Raw genomic sequence first — 21,330 nt, 5'->3', positions numbered from 1 at the left:
CGGGCCGTGGCCTTAATGGCGATGAGTTAATACTCCGTTTAAAAGCATTTGGTCCGAGCCGCGCCGGCTGCACAATCAGATTGACGCCGTGGCGTATCTTCACACTCTATACGGATTCCGTTCATCTTTTGACTAACTTTTGATGTGGTTTTGTGTGCAGAAGAAGGACGTCATGCTGTGATGGTAAGCAAAATTTTCATTTTTAATCAGTTAAAAATGTTTACTATAATTATAAAGAATCAATGGAATTAAATACAAATATATTAGTGTTATTTATGCTTGTTTGATACTATAGGAAGTATTGTTATGTTTTTTGTGGCTTTGCCACTCGAGTCATTAAAATATGGTAGAAAACTTAATTTATTTTACTATTTTACTAAACTCATACGAAAATACTTTTGAGGATGTTCGTTTCTGTATTAACCCATTTAATTGAAATTAAATCAAGAGTTATACAATTTTACAGAGTCCAGACCAATCCCATATACAGTACTTATTTACAGTTTAGTTTTTGTATTTTTCAGGTGTCGTTGTGACTGCTTCTTATGTAAAATTTAAATTGGACTTTTTAGCTAAATGTTTAGTGAACCAAAATATTAGAGTAAGAGTTTTAACCAAATGAATGAACTATTCTATGATATTCCAATTTAATGAGATGCGCCTTTTGTATCAAGACCAACACATTAAAAACAGCTCTCAGTGTGATGCTGCACAAACTCCAGTGATAATAAACTCCAGTAATAATAAACCTTGCTAAATGAATACTTTGTTAAACTTTACATAATTACGTACATTCTTCATGTAAATGACAAATAACGTATTACAAGTTTTGTTCTTGTGTTTAAAATGCTCACAATGCCACTTTGTAATGTCCATACTCAAATAAGAAATATAGCTAAAACGGATTTATATTTTTTCCCTGCAGAATTCCGTTGGGAGATAGGAGCATATTATTCCGGGCATCATGAGTTCATCGCAGCAAAGACGATCGGAAAAGCAGTCCAAGCCAATCTTCAGCCCTGCTTCCATGCACCAGCGGTCCTTTGCTGAGCAGCAGGCGTTAATAGCAGCAGCAAAGTATCAGGTACTTAAAAACGTCTTTTGCGATCAAGTCAACATTCCTCCATTTTTTTTTTCTTTCTTCTACTCAGGAAATGAGAGGTTTTCAACATCAGGGCTCCTCTCCTCAGATTTCGGTGACCCAGAGCACCCCGGATATGAACAGGAAGCTGCTCTTGTTGCCGGGCAACCAGTTGCAGATCCCCGTTGAGCAAGGCCATGTCAGTTCCATCGAGGTCACTGGGCTTCCTGTCATGTTTCAGCAAATCTTATTACGCTTTTAATGGCATTGTTTTGCCCTCTGGCAGGCGCAGTCGCCCGAGGAACAGCTAACATTGATGGATTTTGTCCGTCATGGACGTGTGAAGGACCAGTGCTACTCTCAAGATCCCAGTCGCAGTGCCCCCTGCACCCCAAGGCAATCTGCCAGGAAGCCTTTTACTGATATGTCCAATAAAGGTGATGGCTGGAAAAAAAAAAAAAAAAACTTATCGATGTTAACATTTATTTTAATGGCATTTATTATGTTAAAATTATTTTAATTATTTTATTATATTATATATATTATTTATATATATTATATTATTTTAAATTTTCATCACTTACCAGTACATCTCAAAAATAAAACCCTTTTTTTAACACCACTGCAATTGAAATATTGCACTGTATTCTGCTTTGTCTTTTTATTTTTTTGCTGCATCTCCTCCCCTTCCCTTTTCTTTAGATTCGGATACATTCTTTAATTTGCTAGCCAACACGCAAAGTCGACGGCTCGATGACCAGCGAGTATCTCTTCCGTCATTACCTGGTTTGGACAAAAATGAGCTGCAGTCATCATCCGCCACAGATTCCAGTTACTTGTGCTACATGGTCTCCAAAGTTCAGGTTATTATCCCACACTCACACACACACACACACATATATATATATATATATATATATATATATATATATATATATATATATATAATATATATATATATATATATATATATATATATAATATATATATATAATATATATATATATATATAAAACAAAAAATACAAAAACTCATATCTAGATTTGAAATAATAGTCTGATTCATGTTCAGGGGAGCAGAATGGAAGACCAAAGGTGCTCCCTTCCTGTGCAGCCCACACAGATGAATAACAACGGTGCCGGCATCGCACGCTCAGCATCCTTCAGCCCCGGTTCCTCCACAGAATGCCCCAAAAGCCAAATCAAGTCATCCCCAAAAAAGGTCGCTGATTTAATAGCATAATGTAAATACGTCATCAAAAATACTTAGTATAGACGGTCATATTTTAGCCCTGTCAGATCCTCATTTTTCCTGCTTGGCCAAAAAAATAATAATCTTTAAGGCATTTTACTTTACTAAAACAAGAACAAAGTGCTTTTTTTTTTTTATATACTTCATGGTTTTGTCAGGTAATTTTAGTGTGCTCACCAGAGGACGCCAGGATAATGTGGCCATAACGTGTCATTTAAACTTAACAAAACATGTAATAAATTCTAACATGAACATAATGAACTGGAGTCAAACATGACAGGTGATCACAGTAAAAACAGGGAACAGCCATGGTCATCATTTCAACACTCAATTCCTGAACCTGCAAAATGAAAGCTATATGTCAATCTAATATTATCTTCCATGCATGCCAAGAAAGTATAAAAAAAAAGTGATTGCCATCTAATTATTTTCAAAGGTGGCTCTACCGCCACCTACTGTCTTGAGGTGAAACACAAGTCAAAAAAGAATTTTCTGTTTGCTGACATAGTTTGAGCGCCGCTCAACAGAATGTTGCAAAAATCACAGGAAAATCAGTCACAAATCCTGTTAAAATGCATCTAAAAAAATTGTAATTAGAATGGTTTTATATGGTCCAAAATTTGGACAATGATATTTTTTGTTCACTAAATTGTGTACATTCAGCTGCAATCATAAAGAAATGTCAGAATTGTTGTATATTGAAATTTTACGTTTTAGCTACTTAGGTAGGTACGTTAAATTTTACGTTTTAGCTACTTAGGTAGCGGAACAAAGTACTTGGTTACTTCCTTCCATCCAGGTTACATCATTCTCTACCATGCAGGTGTTGAGTCCAACTGAGCAGAAGCAATTCCTCACCTTAATGTCTCACGCGCAGCGAGGACGCATGGATGAGCAGCGGTGCGTCCTCAACGCTAGCCCCCAGACGTCCCCCAAACATAAGCCCGCTCAGGGCGCCGTACCTCCAGGTTCGAGGCTCTTCTATGTCTTTTATGTCCATGGTTAGCACTCAATTGAAAAAACCCATCTCCATCACTTAATGAATGTCATAGGAATGAATATGTCTCCTTGCGGATGTCCAGGCGTGGATTCGGACAGGTTCTTCAACATGCTGGCCAACTCACAAGGCAAACGTCTGGATGATCAGCGAGTGTGTCTTCCGACTTTGCCCGGGATCCAAAATGGAGGCGCTTCCCAATCATCAAACACGGACGCAAGCTATTTGTGCTACATGGTCTCCAAAGTCCAGGTGGATGGACATTCCTGCTAAAGTCAACCCAAATGGCTTTCAAACTCTATCCATCAATGCCATCTTTCTACGACAGGGCACCAGGCTTGACGATCAGAGATGTTCTGCACCTCATATCCTCCAAAATTTGGGCACTCCGACGCCCCAGCGCAAAGTTCCGCCCACCTCAGAACCAATTGACAAGGCTCCAAGAAGATCCGGCTCCCTAAAACAAAACACAAGTGACCCTCAACATCAGGTGAGGCGTCCAAGGAGAGCGCAAGGGAAAGAGAATCTATGAACACCATTATTTTTGTTTTATCCTGTTATATAACAAATTTATATTTTGCCAGTTTTTAATTCTTATTACGATATTTGAACACATACTTTGCAGTAAAACACACACAATACAATAATACTTGCATATATATGTTCTTTTCTCCCAACAAATAACAACAAACATGACTAAATCTTGAACCACTTAGTTTTGAAGGTCTTATTTGTTGTGTATTATGTACATTTGTGTTATACTGCCCCCAGTGGCCTAGCGCACAACATCAGTTTTATGCTGATTTTTTTGTTCCAGGTTTTTCAAGTACCCCCTAACCATCACAAACCATTTTGGGGTGAAAAACATAATATACTGTAACTTTAGAGATCATCCATGTCATTATTCTGTTTTGTTCTCCCTCAAGATCTCTCCAGCTGAGCAGCAACAATTCCTAAAAATAATGAGTCACGCTCAGAGAGGACGCATGGAGGAGCAGCGTTGCACTCTACCCCAAAGCCGAAGCACGCCGGCCACGCCCACATGCAGCCCAAAGAAAGCCCGCGACGGTACGAAAACGAACCGCCGCGCAGACCACATCAGGGTTGTCTCGCTCTGAAATGGGAGTCTTGGGTGCAGGTCCAGACGCGGACACGCTCTTCCGAATGGTGGCCTGCAGTCAGGGGCGCAGGCTGGACGACCAGAGGGTCGCTCTGCCCTCCTTACCCGGAATAAGTGGGACCACGGAAGGAAAACACTACGGGAGTCATACCAAAGTATGTGCTTCGACCACAATTGACCCAATAAATTTTTGTTTTTTTTGTCATGATATAAAGCAATGACATTGTTTGTGCACACACAAATTGAATTTATTGCATTTTTATGTATATAATATAGATTTTAATGTATATCATTTCATTATATATGAAATATTCTGGTTTTGTTATATATGGCAGATTTAAAACATACATGTTAGTTTGAAAATAATTATACAAAATGGATGGAAATCAAATGTAAAAAAATATATATTTATTTTAAAAAATCCATATACAGAGGTTGTATCTCAAATCATCTTTCCCCATAGAAATGAATGGAAATGGCTTTAATTTGTTCCACCATCTACAAAAAGCAACAAAAATAGCTTTTTTTTTTTTTTTATGAATCAGTAAGGAAAATAGAACTCAGCTGTACAATATTGTCGAAAAGGAATGTCCAAATTCGGGCCAGACTACAACGTTTTCAGCTGATAGGAATCAGATGAAAAAGATCAGGGTTACGAAAGTTTCTTTTTATTTTAACGTAATTTTATTTTTTCATTTTCAAGGGCTAGAGAGGTAAAAAAAAAACGATACAAACACAATACAGTACAGTACTGTATTGGCAGACCCTCAAAATCAGGTGACTCAGACTCGGGTATGAAAAAATCTGATTGGTAAATCCCAATTTTTTTATGGCTTAAGAATTTAGACAGTGTCTCGTTCACACGCGCGCACACACACCCACACCCACACGCACATGCACACACACACACACACATACACACACACACATATATATATATATATATATATATATATATATATATATATATAGTACTTTAACTCATCACACCAACACAACTACTCATTAGCCCTCTATGGCATTTTTCATCTATCTATTAATAATAGAGACAAGTCGGGTCATAGATATTATCAGGTTTAAAATTAAATACAACTGAAATGGACTTATTTTATCTTGCTTATCCATATTGGTCCGTGCCTAAACAAATGGACCAAAATTCTAACCTTTCGTGTTCTACCCGTGCTGCCAGGTTAGTGCACCACAAATCACTGTGGCTGACAGCACACCATCTAAAAGACATGGGGTCAAAGCACCTTCCTCTCAGGCCCAAATGACGACTGCGGCATCAGGTTGCGGCGTGCCCAAGTCTGCATCCTTCAACTGCGAGACAGAATATCAGAGGACACTTGAATCCACAGCTCAGGTAAGCCACAATAGTACTACTAGTAATATGAATGATACACAATTCAAAATTTATTTTGTAATAAATTGTTTTACTCAAACTTAACCAACTTAGTCCTTCAATTAGTGGGGGGCATGATGCAACGCCATGGGGCGGGATGTATGGCCCTGGGGAACAGGCTTTCATTTTGCCATGTGGCATGTAATTACACATTCACGCCACCAGGTGGTGCAATGTCTTTGTCATTGTCAAAATCTGTGTGGTAGTTTTAAACTTTAAAATTGCTCTTAACATTTTTTTCCTAAGTCGCATTAAAATATTAATGTGATTTAGAAAAAAAAAATCAGCGCAATGTTTTGTAATTTGTTTTTCCGGTTAAATATTTAAAACAGGTCGATTTATTGAGTTAATATTTTTTTTCAGCATCAAATGGTTTAAATGGTCAAAAATGTTTCTAGTTTGAAGAGGATTGACATTTTCCTTTTTTAATTTTAGGGACTTTAATGTGGTTTATGTGATTTTTTTTTTTCTGTTTCAGACTAACCTGTAACCTGTATAAACCCTGTAACAAATCTCTAACATTTGTCAAAAGTCCATTTATATTGAATTTTTTTAATTAACTAATTAAGTTCATGTTAAAGAGGACACAATTTTATATATACCTATGCAATCTTAACAGATAATTATTTTATTTATATTCATCGTGTTGAGAATGGGGGGTACTAAATGTGCTCTCTTTTGTACGGGGGCTTTGCAAAAAAAAAAACTGATCCAACCAGATGATTTTCTATCGAAACTTAAATTAAAATATCCATACTTTAAATCTTGAGGCAGCACAATACCGCACAGCTCCCACAGTTCGATAGATTTAGCTTCAAACTAGTTTTGGCAGCACTTTAAATTAATATTTTGAGTGCTGTTGTGAAAAGAGAACGAGAAAATGTTTGGGCAGCTCTAGTTTGATCATTAAGATGGGGGAGGGGGGGGCGCACTGGTCATCGAGAATGTTTAAAAAAAAAAAATTGGCTGTCGTGTTCTCTTTTTCAAAAAATGTCTGGCATTAAAAGAGTTACATTGGTTGATAATACTCTACTTGGATTTGTTTCGTTTCAGATGACTGTAAAAGTGTCAATGAGCTTCACTCCACAGATGGTAAGCTTGTCTTCATATGAAATATATATCTTAAGTCATTTATAACGCCATTTCATGTTGTTGTTTTTTTTTCTTAATTACCAACTAAAGGGACATAAGAATTTCCACCAACCCTTCCCGGAGGTCTTCCTCACTCTCGGCGCTCCGGGAGAAAATCTCATGATCCCTCTGAGCCCCCGGCCCGGAAGACCCGTGTCCCTGAACCTGAACCTCATCCCCAAGGAAGACAGCAAGTCCGCGCAGTGCTCGCCAAGTCGCGCCGGCCCCGGGAAGCCCCTCTCCGGGCCCACGTCGCCCCAGCCCAAAGCGGCTCGGAAAACCCATCACATTCACTGTAACACCCCGGAACCGGGCGGTTCCGCGGCCGCCCCCGTCAGCCCGCACGAAGACTGCTTTTCCCTGATAGAGAAGGTTCACTCCTCGCACCTGAAACAACCCGGAGCAACTCAAGGTGGACAGAAACACAAAGGGGGAGGGAGGGGCAATGGAAAAGGGGGAGGAAAGAAAGATAGGAAGAATGCAGGTAATAAACACTAGACAGAGCGATCTCAAAAGAATGTATATTTCGGACGTATGAATTGCTTTGTGACTCATGCATCTTTATCGTTTCTAGACTGATGACTTTTAGACAAACATTCAAAGTCATATTCCCACCTATGGATGCTAAGCTTTTAGAATGTTGGGAAAAAAATGGAGGGACATTCGAATTCCACAAAAGAAGACTTTACAATCAAAAACAGAACTTCTCACCTGTGAGGCACACATCTGCTGTCTTCTGAGAGCGGTTAAAGACATGCGGGTTACGATTTTGTTGGCTGGTCACTTAAAGGGACAGTGTGTAAGATTTAGACCAGTTTTCATTAAACAGGAATAAATTAAAAGACTGCAAATTCAAAAACTTGCTTATGAATGTGTTCTTAATGACCAACAGTATGTTTTAAATATAATCATAGGTCTACTTAGCATTAAATGATATTACGGGGGGGTGGCACTTCTCCGAAGGCGGCCATGTTTGTTACAGGTACGGACAAAGGTAAATGCAGCAACTGCAGCACCTCCTGCCCTGGGAAGTTGTAAATAAAAAATGCTCTAAATCTTACACAGTATCCCTTTAAACAAATGCTCACAGGCCGGCCCTATTTCAGTCGCAGTTAGAAAAAATGCTTTTGGCTTTGGCAAAGCCTTTGGATTATGCCGAATGTTTACAACAGAATTGCCCTGCTAACATAATTGGTAGTCAATCTGATGAATATTATGCTTCAGGATATTATTTATAGATTATCACACTAAAGAGAAAATTATTTCGAGCCTGCAGCGCTCCATTAGCGCCATCTGGTGGCCCCAAATGTAGAGACGCCACTGTTCTTACCCTAAACACCTAAACTGCTTGTTTAGAAATACCAGTACCTTAAAACTCGCAATTATTAAGAAATTAAATGTGTGATATGTAAGTCCTATGCATATATTTCATGTGGAAAGTTTAAAATATCATGATGTGCATGATGGCGCAGTGCGTGTAAAAATTCCCGATGTGGCGAAATTACCTTGCAAGCACGAAGTTGCAGTACATAGCTAGCGTGTAGCATATGTGATTCTGCCGTCCCTGAGGGTGTTTTAAACGGTTAAATGACCACCTAGTTGAAGTTTACTGTAAAACTAAACACAGAACAAAAATAATTACATGGTATATTTGAATTAAAAGCACGCTTCGGTTTTCAAACTTCGCTAAAGTTAAAAGAGGATCCCATTCAAATGCTAACGCTTATGCTACACAGAGAGGTAAGCTAGCACTACTCAAAAGGCACACATTTTATCCCCATTTGTGGAAAAACAAGTTACAGTCTTAACGTACTCCATCCACGCGCAGGAACAGACAGTATTTGTTTTCGTTCATTGTAGTATAATCCTATTTAAAGTTTTGCTAATGTATTGTCTGGTTGTCATCCAAGATTATATTTAAGATATCGTTTTCAAGGAATTTTCCATCCCACTATGATATGATATGAAAAACTTTATTTTTGAACGTAAAATCAAGCAAAAAAAACCCCAAAACAATATACAATATAAAAAGATCCAATGATTTTGTGTGTGTGCGTGTGTGTGTGTGTGTGTGTGTGTGTGTGTGTGCGTGTGTGTGGTTGTACAAATACTAGTTTTTCACAGGACATAGCACGAAATAAAATTCTCCAGGTCTCTAGTTGGCCCCGGAAGTCCCAAGACTTGTGAAAGTAATATACGTAAATTAGAATCATGCTTAAACATCTAAAGTGTGATGAAGTTCATCTTGTTCGTGTTCAAGAATGAAGAGTTCAATTTGCAGTAATAAATGAAGCTATGATGGTTTAAATTGCTGTGTCCATAGTTGAACAAAGGCTAACTTTGGAAATGAATAATTGTGATTCCACCCCCACATGATCATACAACCTTAATTATAAACTGAACTGACAAAAAAAAATAAAGTAAAGTTTGTTTTAACATACTAAACATGTGATAGTCAAATACAAATAAACTGGCACTGGCAACCGAACTTGAGGACAATCACATTTTGTGCATTTCTGTTATTCTGTTACAGTACATTGATGTCAAAGAACCTGCGAAGAACGAGATGAAAATTGTTTATTTTATTTTCACATCCCCCAAATATCATTTTGACTTGTTGATTTTTGCGTGTGATTTTTAAGTATGACCATTTCAAGAGAACACGGTGTGAAATCACTCTAAATATAGAGAAAAGACAACGTTTATTTCAGTCATTTATTGTCATAAATGAATTTAAAAACAACAAGGTCCATATTTTATGGATCCCTCCAATTATTTCACAGCATCTTTCTTACTCAGTAGCGTCACTTCCCTGGGAAAGAAAAGGTGAAGATTTTTAGTTGTCCTTGAGAATCTCTTACTTTGAATGCTTAAAATGAATGTTACCTTGCCAGCATCGCGACTCTTGGCCCTCATCTTGTTCACCTGGGACTCTGCGATGTCAGCACGCTCTTGAGCTTCTTCCAGCTCATGCTGGACCTTCCTCAGCCTAGACATGTGAGTGTTGGCCTGCTCTTCCTGTGAGAGACAAAAAAGTTTGTTTACATTGTGTGAATTAATGCCATTTTCATTGTTACACCATGTAGCGGACTCACAGCCTCCTCAGCTTGTCTCTTATAAGCCTTGACTTTCAGCTGGAGTTTATCCACCAGATCCTGAAGCCTGGTCCCGTTCTTCTTGTCCTCCTCCGTCTGGTAGGTCAGCTCCTTTACCCTCCTCTCATATTTGCGGACACCTTTTACAGCGTCAGCGCCGCGTCTTTGCTCAGACTCGACTTCAGTTTCCAGCTCACGGACCTAAAAAGGACACAAATGAGTAGACATGAACAGAAATGTTGGGATAAATTGTTCTTGATCTGATTCAGTTCTGGGTAAAATTCTGCAGACTCCAAAGTAATTTTAAAGTTTTGTTGCTTACTAAGAAAATTCGACATGACTTAGACTTTGCGAGCTAAAAAGAAGCCAGCAGGTTCTAGACAACATTCTCCTTTCAGGCTCCTGTACGCTTGAGTTAGAGTGGCTCCTTCTGTGGAAATATTTAAATCTCGAGTAAGGTATTTTTTCTGTCTCCTATGGTAAAGCACATCTATTATAATTCCTCCATCTTTACTTCACGGCATGACATCTGCATTTTGGAGCGTTTGCCCCTTCTCTCGTGAGCTGTGGGCTTGTGAAGCCTTTCGAAAATCTTTAGTGATCAACTTATTTATTGCCGCTGACGGCAATAGATGTCAAAGGTCGATTTTTACTCCGCCTTGAGTGAATTAACTTAAGGAAATTCACTAAAAGTAAAAATTGATGAATATTCTTATGTTCTGTGTATTTGCAGTCCATACCCTGGACTCGAGTTTCTGGAGTTGCTTCTTGCCACCCTTCATGGCAAGGTTCTCAGCCTCGTCCAGACGGTGCTGCAGGTCCTTTACAGTGACCTCCAGGTTCTTCTTCATCCTCTCCAGGTGAGCACTGGTGTCTTGCTCTTTTTTCAGCTCCTCAGCCATCATGGCAGCCTAAAGTGGTTAAACAACGTATTCACAATCTGTTATAAACCCCTGTCTCTGGATCTGTGAATTCTGGATTCTTTTTGCAACTTGCTGTCATATCATTGCCATAGTTTTGCCTCTCATTTCATTCCAAGAGACTGTAGACCTTGAGGAATTTGGTGAGGGTTTTTGGAAAATTAGCAATCACCTGTGTGCAGTATTTTGTGTAGTCCTTTTGACCACATCAAAGGCATTTCACTTCAAAGGAGAAGCATTGAAAGAAGTCACCAGGGAGCTGAAATTCCATCCAGATAGTGACATTATGTCAAAAGTTCAACATGGCTTTACCACTTAGGTATCACACTAGCACACTGCCAACCTTAAATGTTGCGAGAATGATGTGGAAGAAAATGACCCAAAAATGATCAAAATACTGCAAAAGGGTTGTTGTATGATATTTTGCACACACTGAGGATAGGTGGTGTGTCATGGCAACAGCATTTCACCAAAACTCATCATCTTTGTTCACTCTCTCAGAATATCAGTTTGTTTAGGTGCCAGTGCCACAATTTGTTTTTGCGAAACAACAATGAACTAGACTCACATCAGTGATAGCCTTTTTGGCCTTCTCCTCAGCATTTCTTGATTCCTGAACGGCATCGTCCACTTCACTCTGGATCTGGACAAGGTCAGACTCTAGCTTCTTCTTGGTGTTCAGCAGACTGGTGTTCTAAATTTATGGGGAAAGATATTTTGTCATAATAATAATTAAGATGGAAAAAAAATGCGCATAGAAACAAGCAACAACGGTAGCCATGTTGATGAAACGTCCACCAACGAAAACCAAACCTGAGAGTGAAGCAGTCCGACTCGCTCGCTAGCGTCAACCAGCTCCTGCTCGGCCACTTTGCGTCCTCTCTCCGTCTGCTCCAGAGCGGCTCTCAGTTCCTCAATTTCTGCCAGCATGAGGCCATTTCTGCGCTCCACCATAGCAACCTGCTCCTTCATGTCTTCCTGACCTCTGACAGCATCGTCAAGGTGCAGTTGGGCATCCTGACAGCCGTCAAATCAAGTCACGAATGAAATATATTTTTTGTTCTCTCAATCAAAAATACACATTTCATACCAATAAACCCATTCACCGCCATTCATGACACTTCTGAGAAGCTCACCTTGAGTTGTCCCTGGACATTCCTCAGTTGTTTCTGGGCTTCGGCAGCCTGCCTATTGGCGTGGCTCAGCTGAATCTCCATCTCGTTCAGGTCACCCTCCATCTTCTTCTTGACTCTCAGGGCATCATTCCTGCTCCTGACCTCAGCATCGAGAGTGCTCTGCATGGAGTCGATCACTCTCTGGCTGTTCCTCTTGATCTGCTCCATCTCCTCGTCCTTCTCGGCCAATTTCCTGTCAACCTCGCCTTTAATCTGGTTGAGCTCCAGCTGCACACGGAGAATCTTGGACTCTTCGTGCTCCAGTGTGCCCTGTGTGGAGGGAAGGCCGATTTGTCACGTCAGCAACATACATTTAAAGACTGCTTTGGGTTTCAAGGTGATCACGATTTAATGCTACTGCAGTACAATGTGATACCTCCGCCTCCTCCAGAGCAGTCTGAATCTCCGCCTTTTCAGTTTCTACCACTTTTTTGGCTTTCTCCAGCTCGTGGATGCTCTTTCCAGTCTCCCCAATCTGTTCGGTTAGATCTGAGATCTCCTCTGAAGTTCAGAAAAGAACAAAAACGTATTGGCCCCTGAGCTCATTTGCTCAAGAGTGCAAATTGACTCACGCTGCAGGTTCTTGTTCTCCCTCTTCAATGTCTCCAGCTGATCAAGAGCCTCCTCATAAGAGTTCTTCATCTTGAACAGTTCAGTGCTGAGAGAACGAGCCTCTTTCTGGGATCCTTCCAGCTCCGCCTGACCCTCTTCATATTTCTGCTTCCATTCTGCCAGGACCTGGAATTAAAGACTCATTAAAAATGAAGTCTGTAATAGATTAACTCCTCCGTTGTAGGTATTAACCTTGTCAAAGTTCCTCTGCTTCTTGTCAAGATTGGCAGCCAGGGCATTAGCTCGTTCCACATCAATCATGAGGTCTTCCACTTCACCCTGTAGCCTCTGCTTGGTCTTCTCTAAAGAGGCACACTTGGAGTTAACAGCTTCAATGGACTCCTCGGCCTCCTGGAGACGCTGGGCAAGCTTCTTCCTGTAATGGACAAAAAAATTTTGGGTGGTAATTTATGTACAGACAATAAATGACTGATTTTTAGAGAGGTGTCAAAATTATTTACTTGGCCTCCTCCAGCTCCTCAGTGCGCTGGATAGCATCAGTCTCATATTTTGATCTCCACTGTGCCACCTCGCTGTTGGCTTTGGACATTCCTCGCTGCAGCTCAGCTTTTGCCTCCTGCTCCTCTTCATATTGCTCTCGGAGCAGATCGCAATCGTGACGAGCTGACTGAACAGCGTGAGCTAGGGCGTTCTTTGCCTATAAATTCAAAACGAGGAGAATAGTGGCATTTGCCGAAGAAAAGTCCCTGGGTCGTTGTAAATAAAAAGCCTTCTACCTTCACTTCCTCCTCAATGTGCCTCTTAAGCTCTTCAATCTGCTGAGTGTAAGCCTGCTTGCCTCTGGTAAGCTGGGAGATAAGGGCTTCCTTCTCCTCAAGTTGGCGAGTGAACTCACCTGAGTTATGATGAGGAACACATATATGCACATTTATGGATGTATATACAACATCCAAAGTTTATGTGTTGGAACTCACCATTTTCTGTTTGCAGTCTTGCCTTCTGTGCACTCAAGTCATTCAGCTGACGAACATTCTCATCATTTTTGGACTTAAGTTCACTTAATTGGTCTTCAAGGGTTCTGCACATTTTTTCCAAGTTGCCCTGCGATAATTAATTCATGTTAACGCATCCATGTCATTTTTCTTATGTTTAGATATCGAATGGAATTTTGACAAAGGCTGAATTTAACCTTGGCTTTCGCCACAGCTTCCATGTTGCTGGAAAGATCATCAATCTCCATCTTGTACTCGCTCTTCTCCTTCTCCAGCTTCTGCTTGACACGCTGGAGGTTGTCGATCTGCTCGCCCAGCTCCGCGACGCTGTCAGCCTGCTTCTTGCGGAGAGCGGCCGCCGTAGCCTCGTGCTGCAGGGTGGACTCTTCGAGGTCACGGCGCAGCTTCTGGAACTCGGCCTCGCGCTTCTTGTTCATCTCAATCTGAGCTGCTGTTGCTCCACCGGCTTCCTCCAGCCTCTCGCTGATCTCCTCCAGTTCCCTGGAGAGGTCAGCCCTCTGCTTCTCCACCTTGGCCCGGGCAGCCCTCTCGGCCTCAATCTCCTCTTCCAGCTCTTCAATGCGAGCCTAGGTTTGATGGTAGAATTAAAAATCGTCCTTTCTGAAAAAATATGAGATCTTATGTCAACTTGTATAAAAGTTTCGCAATTTACCTGGAGTTCCTTGATCTTCTTCTGGAGCTGAGCACCAAGAGACTGTTCATCCTCAATCTTGCTGAGGAGCTGGCTGATCTCAAAGTCTTTCCTTTGAGTGGAAAAGAAAAATACATGCTAGGTTGTATTTTTGTTTGCAGCATGGAGAATATAGCGATATATCTACTTACTTTTTAATTTTTTCCTCTGATTGTTGTTTATCGTTCTCCAGATCCATTATGGATTCCTGAGCCAGTTTCAGATCTCCCTCAAGCTTCCTCTTGGCTCTTTCAAGGTCCATACGGAGCTTCTTCTCTTGCTCCAGTGAGCCCTCAAGCTGTGAGATTATATTTTCTTCATAAAGATCTTTGAAAGGAAAGATACACTTTAAACTTAATCTTGACTTAATTTTTTCTTACATCATCCACTTGCTGTTCCAGCTTGGTCTTGGCCTTGGTCAGAGTGTTGACTTTGTCTTCCTCTGCCTGAAGATCATCCAGTGTTTGCTGGTGAGCCTCTTGGAGGGCTTTCTTCTCTTTTGTTAACTTGGCAATAGACTCATCTTGAGATGCCATCTCCTCTGTCAGGTTTTTCACCTAAAATATTAACACAATAAATAATATCCAGTTATTTATTGCCAGTGTGAGTCAGAACAGTCAAAATGAAGCTCACCTTGTTTTCAGTGGCATGTTTCTCCTTCTCCACTTTAGCCAAGGTGAGTTCCAAGTCATCAATATCTTTCTTCAATTCCGAGCATTCGTCTTCCAGCTTCCTCTTCTTTGTTGTCAGCTCAGCGTTGATTTCTTCTTCATCTTCCAGTCTCTCTGTGGTCTCTTTGAGTTTGGCCTCAAGCTGGATCTTGCTCTTAATGAGCCCCTCGCACCTTTCCTCGGCATCTGAGAGGTTCTCACTTTCCTGGTGTTAAAAATAAGTATCGTTTGTCTTCTAGGTATTGTTTATTTTTTCTTTACAAAAAAAAAAAGGAGTGATGCAAAAGCAACATATCTCAAGCGATCACTCACAGCTGCTACTTGCAGTTGGAGGTCGTTCTTCTCCTGCAGCAGGGAAACCATTTTCTCCTCCAGTTCTTTCTTTTTGGCCAGAGCAGTTGCCAGGTCAGCTTGCATCTTGCCATAATTCTCCTTCATCTGCTGCAACTCTTTTTCAGTCTCAGCACTCTTCAGAAGAGGCTTGATCTTGAAGTATAGATGCATCCATGGCCAGTTTTTCACATTCATGAATGAACGTACGTTATACTGGATGGTGAAGATGGCATCTCTATGAAAACGCATGAAATGATTTTTGTCAGCAGTGTGTCGGTGTAAATTGTTTGACACCACCGCTTTTTTTTCCCAAGTGAAAATATTTCTACCTCCTCTCCATCATCTTCACAAACTCTTTTCTCATGAGGAATCCTCTGCAGAGGGCCTGAGTCATGGTCACCAATGCAGCCAGTTTCTCATCTCGCATCTCCTCCAGGGTACCCAGCAGACCAGCTTTGAAGAACACCTTTGTGTGTCCAAATCTGTACTGAGTGTGATCCACATCAATGGAGCCTAGCAGTTTCTCTGCAGCTTTCTTATTGTCAATGAACTGACCCTCAGGGATGACGCTGGCATTCAATACTTTGTATCTGCAACAGAATGAGGAACTTGTCTTTTTTTCTGTTATTTTTTTATACAGCTAAAAACAACTTCTATTGAATTTTGCTCACACCTCTGCTTGAAATCACCGTAGAGGATTCGGCTGGGGAAGCCCTTCCTGCAAATTCTGATGCCCTCTAGCACACCATTACACCTCAGTTGGTGGATGACCAGGAAGTTCTCCATAAGACCTGAACATGGTTCAAAAGATTTCTTTGGAGTTTCAAAAAATTGTTTGAAGTAAAAATCTTGAGGAGACAAAAATTAAACCTGGGGTCTTTGTCTCATTGGGAATCAGACAGCGCACAAAGTGAGGATGAGTGCTCCGTAAATTGGTCATCAGCTTGCCCAAGTTCTCCTATAAGGTGAAATGTCCTCATTATGACAATCATCAACTTTAGCTCCTAATCTCAGTAATGTATTGTTCAGATATGTTTGATGACTTTACCCTGAAGAGAGCAGAGACAGTCTGGAAGGAACCACCCTTCTTTTTTCCACCTCCCTTTTTGCCCCCACCACCAGTGGCCTCTGTTTTACAAATGATTGTCATTCTAGGCACACTAAAACAACATTTCCAACAACCTTCTCAAAATGGGTTTCATACCTTCAGCTGAGGCATGAGTAGCATACAACATGCCCAGCAGCTTGTTCGAAGATTTCTGGTAAAGCTGGACGACGGAGTCATTCAGTGGGTCCTTGTTCTTGTCCAACCAACCAGCAATATTGTAGTCCACAGTACCGGCATAGTGGACCAATGAGAAGTGGGCTTCCGCCTTGCCCTTTGCGGGCTTGGGCTTCTCAAAAGCTTTGGTCTTTCCAAGATGCTGATCATACAGCTTGTTCTTGAAAGAGGTGTCTGTCGCCTTGGGGAACATGCACTCCTCTTCAAGGATGGAGAAGATGCCCATTGGCTGTTTGGGTGAAATTGAGTTGGTCATTTTGTAGCAACTCTGAGATTCATCATTATTTGAATTTGACTCACCTTCTCAATAAGCTCAATGCAAGCAGCCAAGTCCATACCAAAATCAATAAAGTCCCAATCAATGCCTTCTTTCTTGTATTCTTCTTGCTCCAGGACAAACATGTGGTGGTTGAAGAACTGTTGCAGTTTCTCATTGGTGAAGTTGATGCACAGTTGCTCCAAGCTGTTGTACTGTAGTATACAAATAAATCAATTGAGTAAACTACAGTATGCACTATTTTTTTTTGACATAAGATATGTGACTCACATCAAAGATCTCAAATCCAGCGATATCCAACACCCCAATAAAGAACTGTCTGGGCTGCTTGGTGTCCAACATTTCATTGATGCGGATGACCATCCATAAGAACATTTTCTCATAGACGGACTTACACAAAGCTGAGACAGAATTGTTGACCTAGAAAAAGTTGAGTGTTGATTTAAATATTACGTTTAAAAATAATATATACCGGTGTATATATATATATTTTTTGAGATGTTGTTTACCTGTGGGACGGTCTGACCTTTGGTCACAAACTCATTCCCAACTTTGACTCTGGGGTAGCACAGAGCTTTCAGCATATCAGCTGAGTTTAGACCCATGAGGTAAGCGATTTTATCGGCCTCTGAAGGAAAAAAAGCTTTTCATCTATTTTGTTTTGCCTGTGGAGACTTCATGATATTAGTGCGTTTACCCTCGGTGCCATCAGGTTCAGCCTGCTCCTCACGCTGCTTCTGCTTGAACTTCATGTTGCCATGATGCATCACAGCACCAGTCAGCTTGAAGATGCTAATTTTTTCCTCACCAGTGAAGCCCAAGATGTCAATAGCAGTCTATTGTTATACAAAAAAATGGCAGAATGATCACAAATATTGTTTTGAAATGAGGCTATTGAAAAAGCTTTTATGCTAATTATCATCCTTTACTCACATCTGTTGCGATGAACTCCTCAACGTCATTGATGCTCTTGACGGTAATTTCACCCTGACTGATCATTGGGTAGTCATATGGGTTGGTGGTGATCAGAAGAGCCTCTGGAATAAAATTGAGCAAAGAGATGAATCCGTTTTTATGTTTGAGTGAAGATTTTGTTTCATTCGATGCGTCGTACCGAGCAGCTCGGGCTTGTGTCCGGTCATCAGCTGATAGAAGATATGGTAGCTCCTCTCCGCAGACAACTGGAAGGTGACGCGGGACTTCTCCAGCAGATCTGTTCGTTTGTGAGACATAGAGAAATTCAAATGAAGCCAGCGTTTTTTTCCTTTGTGCCATTTGTGTGTTTACTGGAAACTCACAAGTTTCAATATCAGCTGAAGCCAGCTTGCCAGTAGAGCCAAAGTGGATTCTGATGAATTTACCCTAAACGTATCACCGGTAACATGTCAGTCTGGCGTGTGAACGTGAAGAATTTGAGAGTTCAAGTGTTATCATTTGATGACTTACGAAACGAGAGGAGTTGTCGTTCCTCACAGTCTTGGCATTACCGTAGGCCTCCAGCAGAGGGTTAGCTGCAATGATTTGATCTTCCAGAGAACCCTATCAAGGCATAAGTAAGATTTTTGGTAGACTTTCTAATCATGTTCCACCAAAAAAATAAAATATGCTCCTTAAGTCCCTTTTCTGTTGTCATTTTTACTATACTGTATTACTTTTACAAGGATAACATATTTTAAAGTCTTTATGAATGCACCTTAACTCATTCAGTCCCAAAGATGTACTTAGACATTTTTTCCAGTCCAGACATTAAATCCCAGCTGCCTGTCTACAAGTTGTTGTTTTTTTTTTTTCTTCAAATATAGGGGTAAAGGAGTTTCCGAAACGAGCTGGCTCTGTCAAAACGCAGACATACTGCATGCCGGAAGTGGTTACCTGCAAAGGGTCATTTGTATTGGATGGAGTTGTAGTTTTACCTGCATCTTCCCAGATGTCTCAACCTTTTTGCCTCCAGCAACTGCAATTGTTGCAAAATACTGGATGACACGCTTGGTGTTGACAGTCTTCCCTGCACCGGATTCTCCACTTGGGGAGACCAAGAATAATATTCACTTCAAATGCTAGTCTTCAGTACTTCATGAAATGTACATTTTTAGTTAACTCACGTGATAAGGACGGACTGGTTCTCACGATCTATGGTTTAAAGAAAGATCATTTGATGACATAGGAACCAGGTGATCAGACATTTTCACACAAGTTTATTGTGATACCTGTGAGCATGAACTGATAGGCGTTGTCAGAGATGGAGAAGATGTGGGGTGGAGCCTCAATCCTCTTCTTGCCTCTGTAGGCTACAACCACCTCTTGGTCGTACACAGGAAGCCACTTGTAGGGGTTCACTACCACGCAGAACAGGCCCGAGTATGTCTACAAAGAGATAGCGTTGATCTCATGAAGTCTATTATCAAGCAGATGTAAAGTAGTGAACTCACGTAGATCATCCATGATGCAAAACGCTCTTTGAGGTTGTACAACACGGCAGGCTCATTGAGGTGGGTCATCATGGCCATGTCCTCAATTTTGTCGAACTTGGGAGGATTCATTGGGTGGATGTCGTCTTCTTTGACGGTGACTGTCTAAAAGGCAAATCGAATAGTTTTAAGAAGATTTTCTTGGACATGAAATTATGCAGTGTTTCCTCTAACCAATGTGAATCATTTTAGGTTAGAAAAAAGATTTAAAACAGAGCGCTGTGCCATCGGTGTCTGATTTAATAAACTTTAGGAATACATTTGTATTACTGTATCTACAGCGTTTGTTTTATTTTTGGCTTGTCCACTGTAAAATGGCTCCATAAACGACAATGTGCTGATGCAAACTGCACTTCATCACAGTTTAGCAATAAATTGAGTTATTTTTCAATTAATTTTCTCTTAATTTGAAAAGTAAAATGTCCTGTTTCAATCACGGTATTACTTTTCATCACATTAGATTTGCTGATACCTGCAGAAACCCTGTTAGCATCTCAATTATAAACTGCCTTCACATTCCCCCATTTGACTGCTAATCCTCAGCTCTTTTGTAAGTTAAATTTGGGGCCTCAAATCCACTTACCTTTTTTGAATCAAGAGTCTCAACAGTGGCTTTGCCCCCCTCTCGTTTGATGAGTTTGCCCTTCAGGTACATCTCCTCTGCATCGACCACAAAATAGGCTGTTTTGGCATCAAAGGGAGCTGTCTGCGCCTCAATCCTCTCTTTCTCCGGCTTTCGCAGGTACATGGCTGCGACGCCATACTGCTCCATTTCTGCGTCGGTGCTCATGGTGGCACTTTATTGGAGACTGCAAGCAGGTACGGTTCATACTATTACGTTCGCCCTTTCACGTCTCATCGATCGCTTACCAAACGCTTCAAATTGCGTGATTATTTACCTCCTGAGGTCCCAACAGAAGATGAAAATCAGATCTGTTTTTATGAGCCTATGAATGAGGAATACATAGGGAAAAGTTGAGTCAAGATTTATATATTCGTTTTTTAATATGCCACAAAAAAAATACATGGATGCCATTTATTCACTAACCTGTGTTGGAAGCCTACCAGTTATTGTCAGAGCCCTGGGCACTGTCTTTTATAGAGGACAAATGTCTCCTTGGTAGGTGTGCCCTGCTCAATTTGGTCATGTATTCTTGTCAGGTTGTCGCTAATCCTGTGGCAATGACATTTAACACGATTGTGTTGCCTTGGGCCACGTTTTATGATTGCCTTGTACTGTATTTCCCCCCTGTATGTGCTGAGGTTAAATGGTCATAAATATACCCGATAGTAATAAATAGAACAGTTACAATGGCGTCTTCAGAATCCATTTGTTATATTATTGTTGGAATTGAGCTGCTGAAAGCAACTTTTTGATATAGTTATTGCAATAAGCATTGATACAATGAAGCTAAAGTCCCTTGTCCTTTTATTGTTTTCTTTTTATCCCCTGGTTGTCAATAATCATACGGTAAACTTTGCCGTCAAATAAATTCAATTTGCAAGCATTTAGAAATGAACGCATGGTGCCGTTTTGAACCTCTACCTGCTTTGGCAATCTATAGTCATTTTTAGCCTCCTTTTTGTTAGATGTGCCTGGATCAATGGCCCACAGCACAACATATTAGAGGCTGCTTTTGATCCACCAAGTGCAAATGTTGTTTCCGACTCAATTATCGGCGACACATGATCATCTTGACGTGGCACACCATGACTGGCACTGGCTGTGGTTTTGGAGAAGCAGGCAAATGTCACCGGTATACGGTTGCAGAAGCAGCAGACATCTCACATGTCTGAAATGAAAGTTAGGCTGAGCGCCATTCCAAAAAAGATGAGGAGGGATTACATATCCCCTTGGAACGCGGCGGATG

At 40.8% G+C, this 21,330-nt stretch overlaps 2 protein-coding genes across 4 annotated transcripts; one reads left to right on the top strand and one right to left on the bottom strand.

Moving 5' to 3' along the window:
- Positions 1–54: 54 nt before the first annotated feature.
- On the top strand, positions 55–9,470 carry LOC148410369 (uncharacterized). 3 transcript variants are annotated; one of them, XM_088436089.1, is made up of 14 exons: positions 55–183; positions 926–1,084; positions 1,152–1,280; positions 1,368–1,518; positions 1,784–1,944; positions 2,153–2,302; positions 3,156–3,300; positions 3,385–3,581; positions 3,658–3,819; positions 4,256–4,397; positions 4,468–4,604; positions 5,639–5,812; positions 6,905–6,943; positions 7,034–9,470. In XM_088436089.1, exons 2-14 carry the CDS (start codon positions 965–967, stop codon positions 7,478–7,480), a joined length of 2,154 nt encoding a protein of 717 aa, XP_088292215.1. In that variant the 5' UTR covers positions 55–183; positions 926–964; the 3' UTR covers positions 7,481–9,470. The 3 variants fall into 3 exon arrangements, with proteins under 3 accessions (XP_088292215.1, XP_088292216.1, XP_088292213.1); XM_088436090.1 differs by having other exon boundaries at positions 1,152–1,295; positions 3,415–3,581; XM_088436087.1 differs by having other exon boundaries at positions 1,152–1,295.
- Positions 9,471–9,671: 201 nt separating this feature from the next.
- On the bottom strand, positions 9,672–20,249 carry LOC148410368 (myosin heavy chain, fast skeletal muscle-like). Its single transcript, XM_088437814.1, has 37 exons — positions 20,043–20,249; positions 19,421–19,564; positions 19,199–19,355; positions 19,094–19,121; positions 18,905–19,013; positions 18,438–18,530; positions 18,290–18,353; positions 18,106–18,204; positions 17,925–18,028; positions 17,689–17,827; positions 17,501–17,619; positions 17,262–17,411; positions 17,015–17,185; positions 16,637–16,943; positions 16,481–16,560; positions 16,303–16,390; positions 16,106–16,223; positions 15,762–16,022; positions 15,412–15,667; positions 15,062–15,304; positions 14,809–14,985; positions 14,581–14,726; positions 14,411–14,501; positions 13,935–14,324; positions 13,720–13,846; positions 13,522–13,640; positions 13,246–13,442; positions 12,977–13,160; positions 12,745–12,910; positions 12,549–12,673; positions 12,134–12,442; positions 11,811–12,014; positions 11,566–11,691; positions 10,818–10,988; positions 10,078–10,278; positions 9,869–10,000; positions 9,672–9,794 (listed from the first exon to the last, which is right to left on the bottom strand). Exons 1-37 carry the CDS (start codon positions 20,247–20,249, stop codon positions 9,774–9,776), a joined length of 5,823 nt encoding a protein of 1,940 aa, XP_088293940.1. The 3' UTR covers positions 9,672–9,773.
- Positions 20,250–21,330: the final 1,081 nt, after the last annotated feature.

This window comes from Hippichthys cyanospilos, chromosome 16 (genome assembly GCF_059441005.1).
Source record: "Hippichthys cyanospilos isolate Australia breed blue-spotted pipefish chromosome 16, RoL_Hcya_1.0, whole genome shotgun sequence".
In the NCBI taxonomy this organism is placed as follows: Eukaryota; Metazoa; Chordata; class Actinopteri; order Syngnathiformes; family Syngnathidae; genus Hippichthys; species Hippichthys cyanospilos.
Note: the sequence above shows the minus strand (reverse complement) of the source record. Positions and strands in the feature narration are given on the sequence as shown.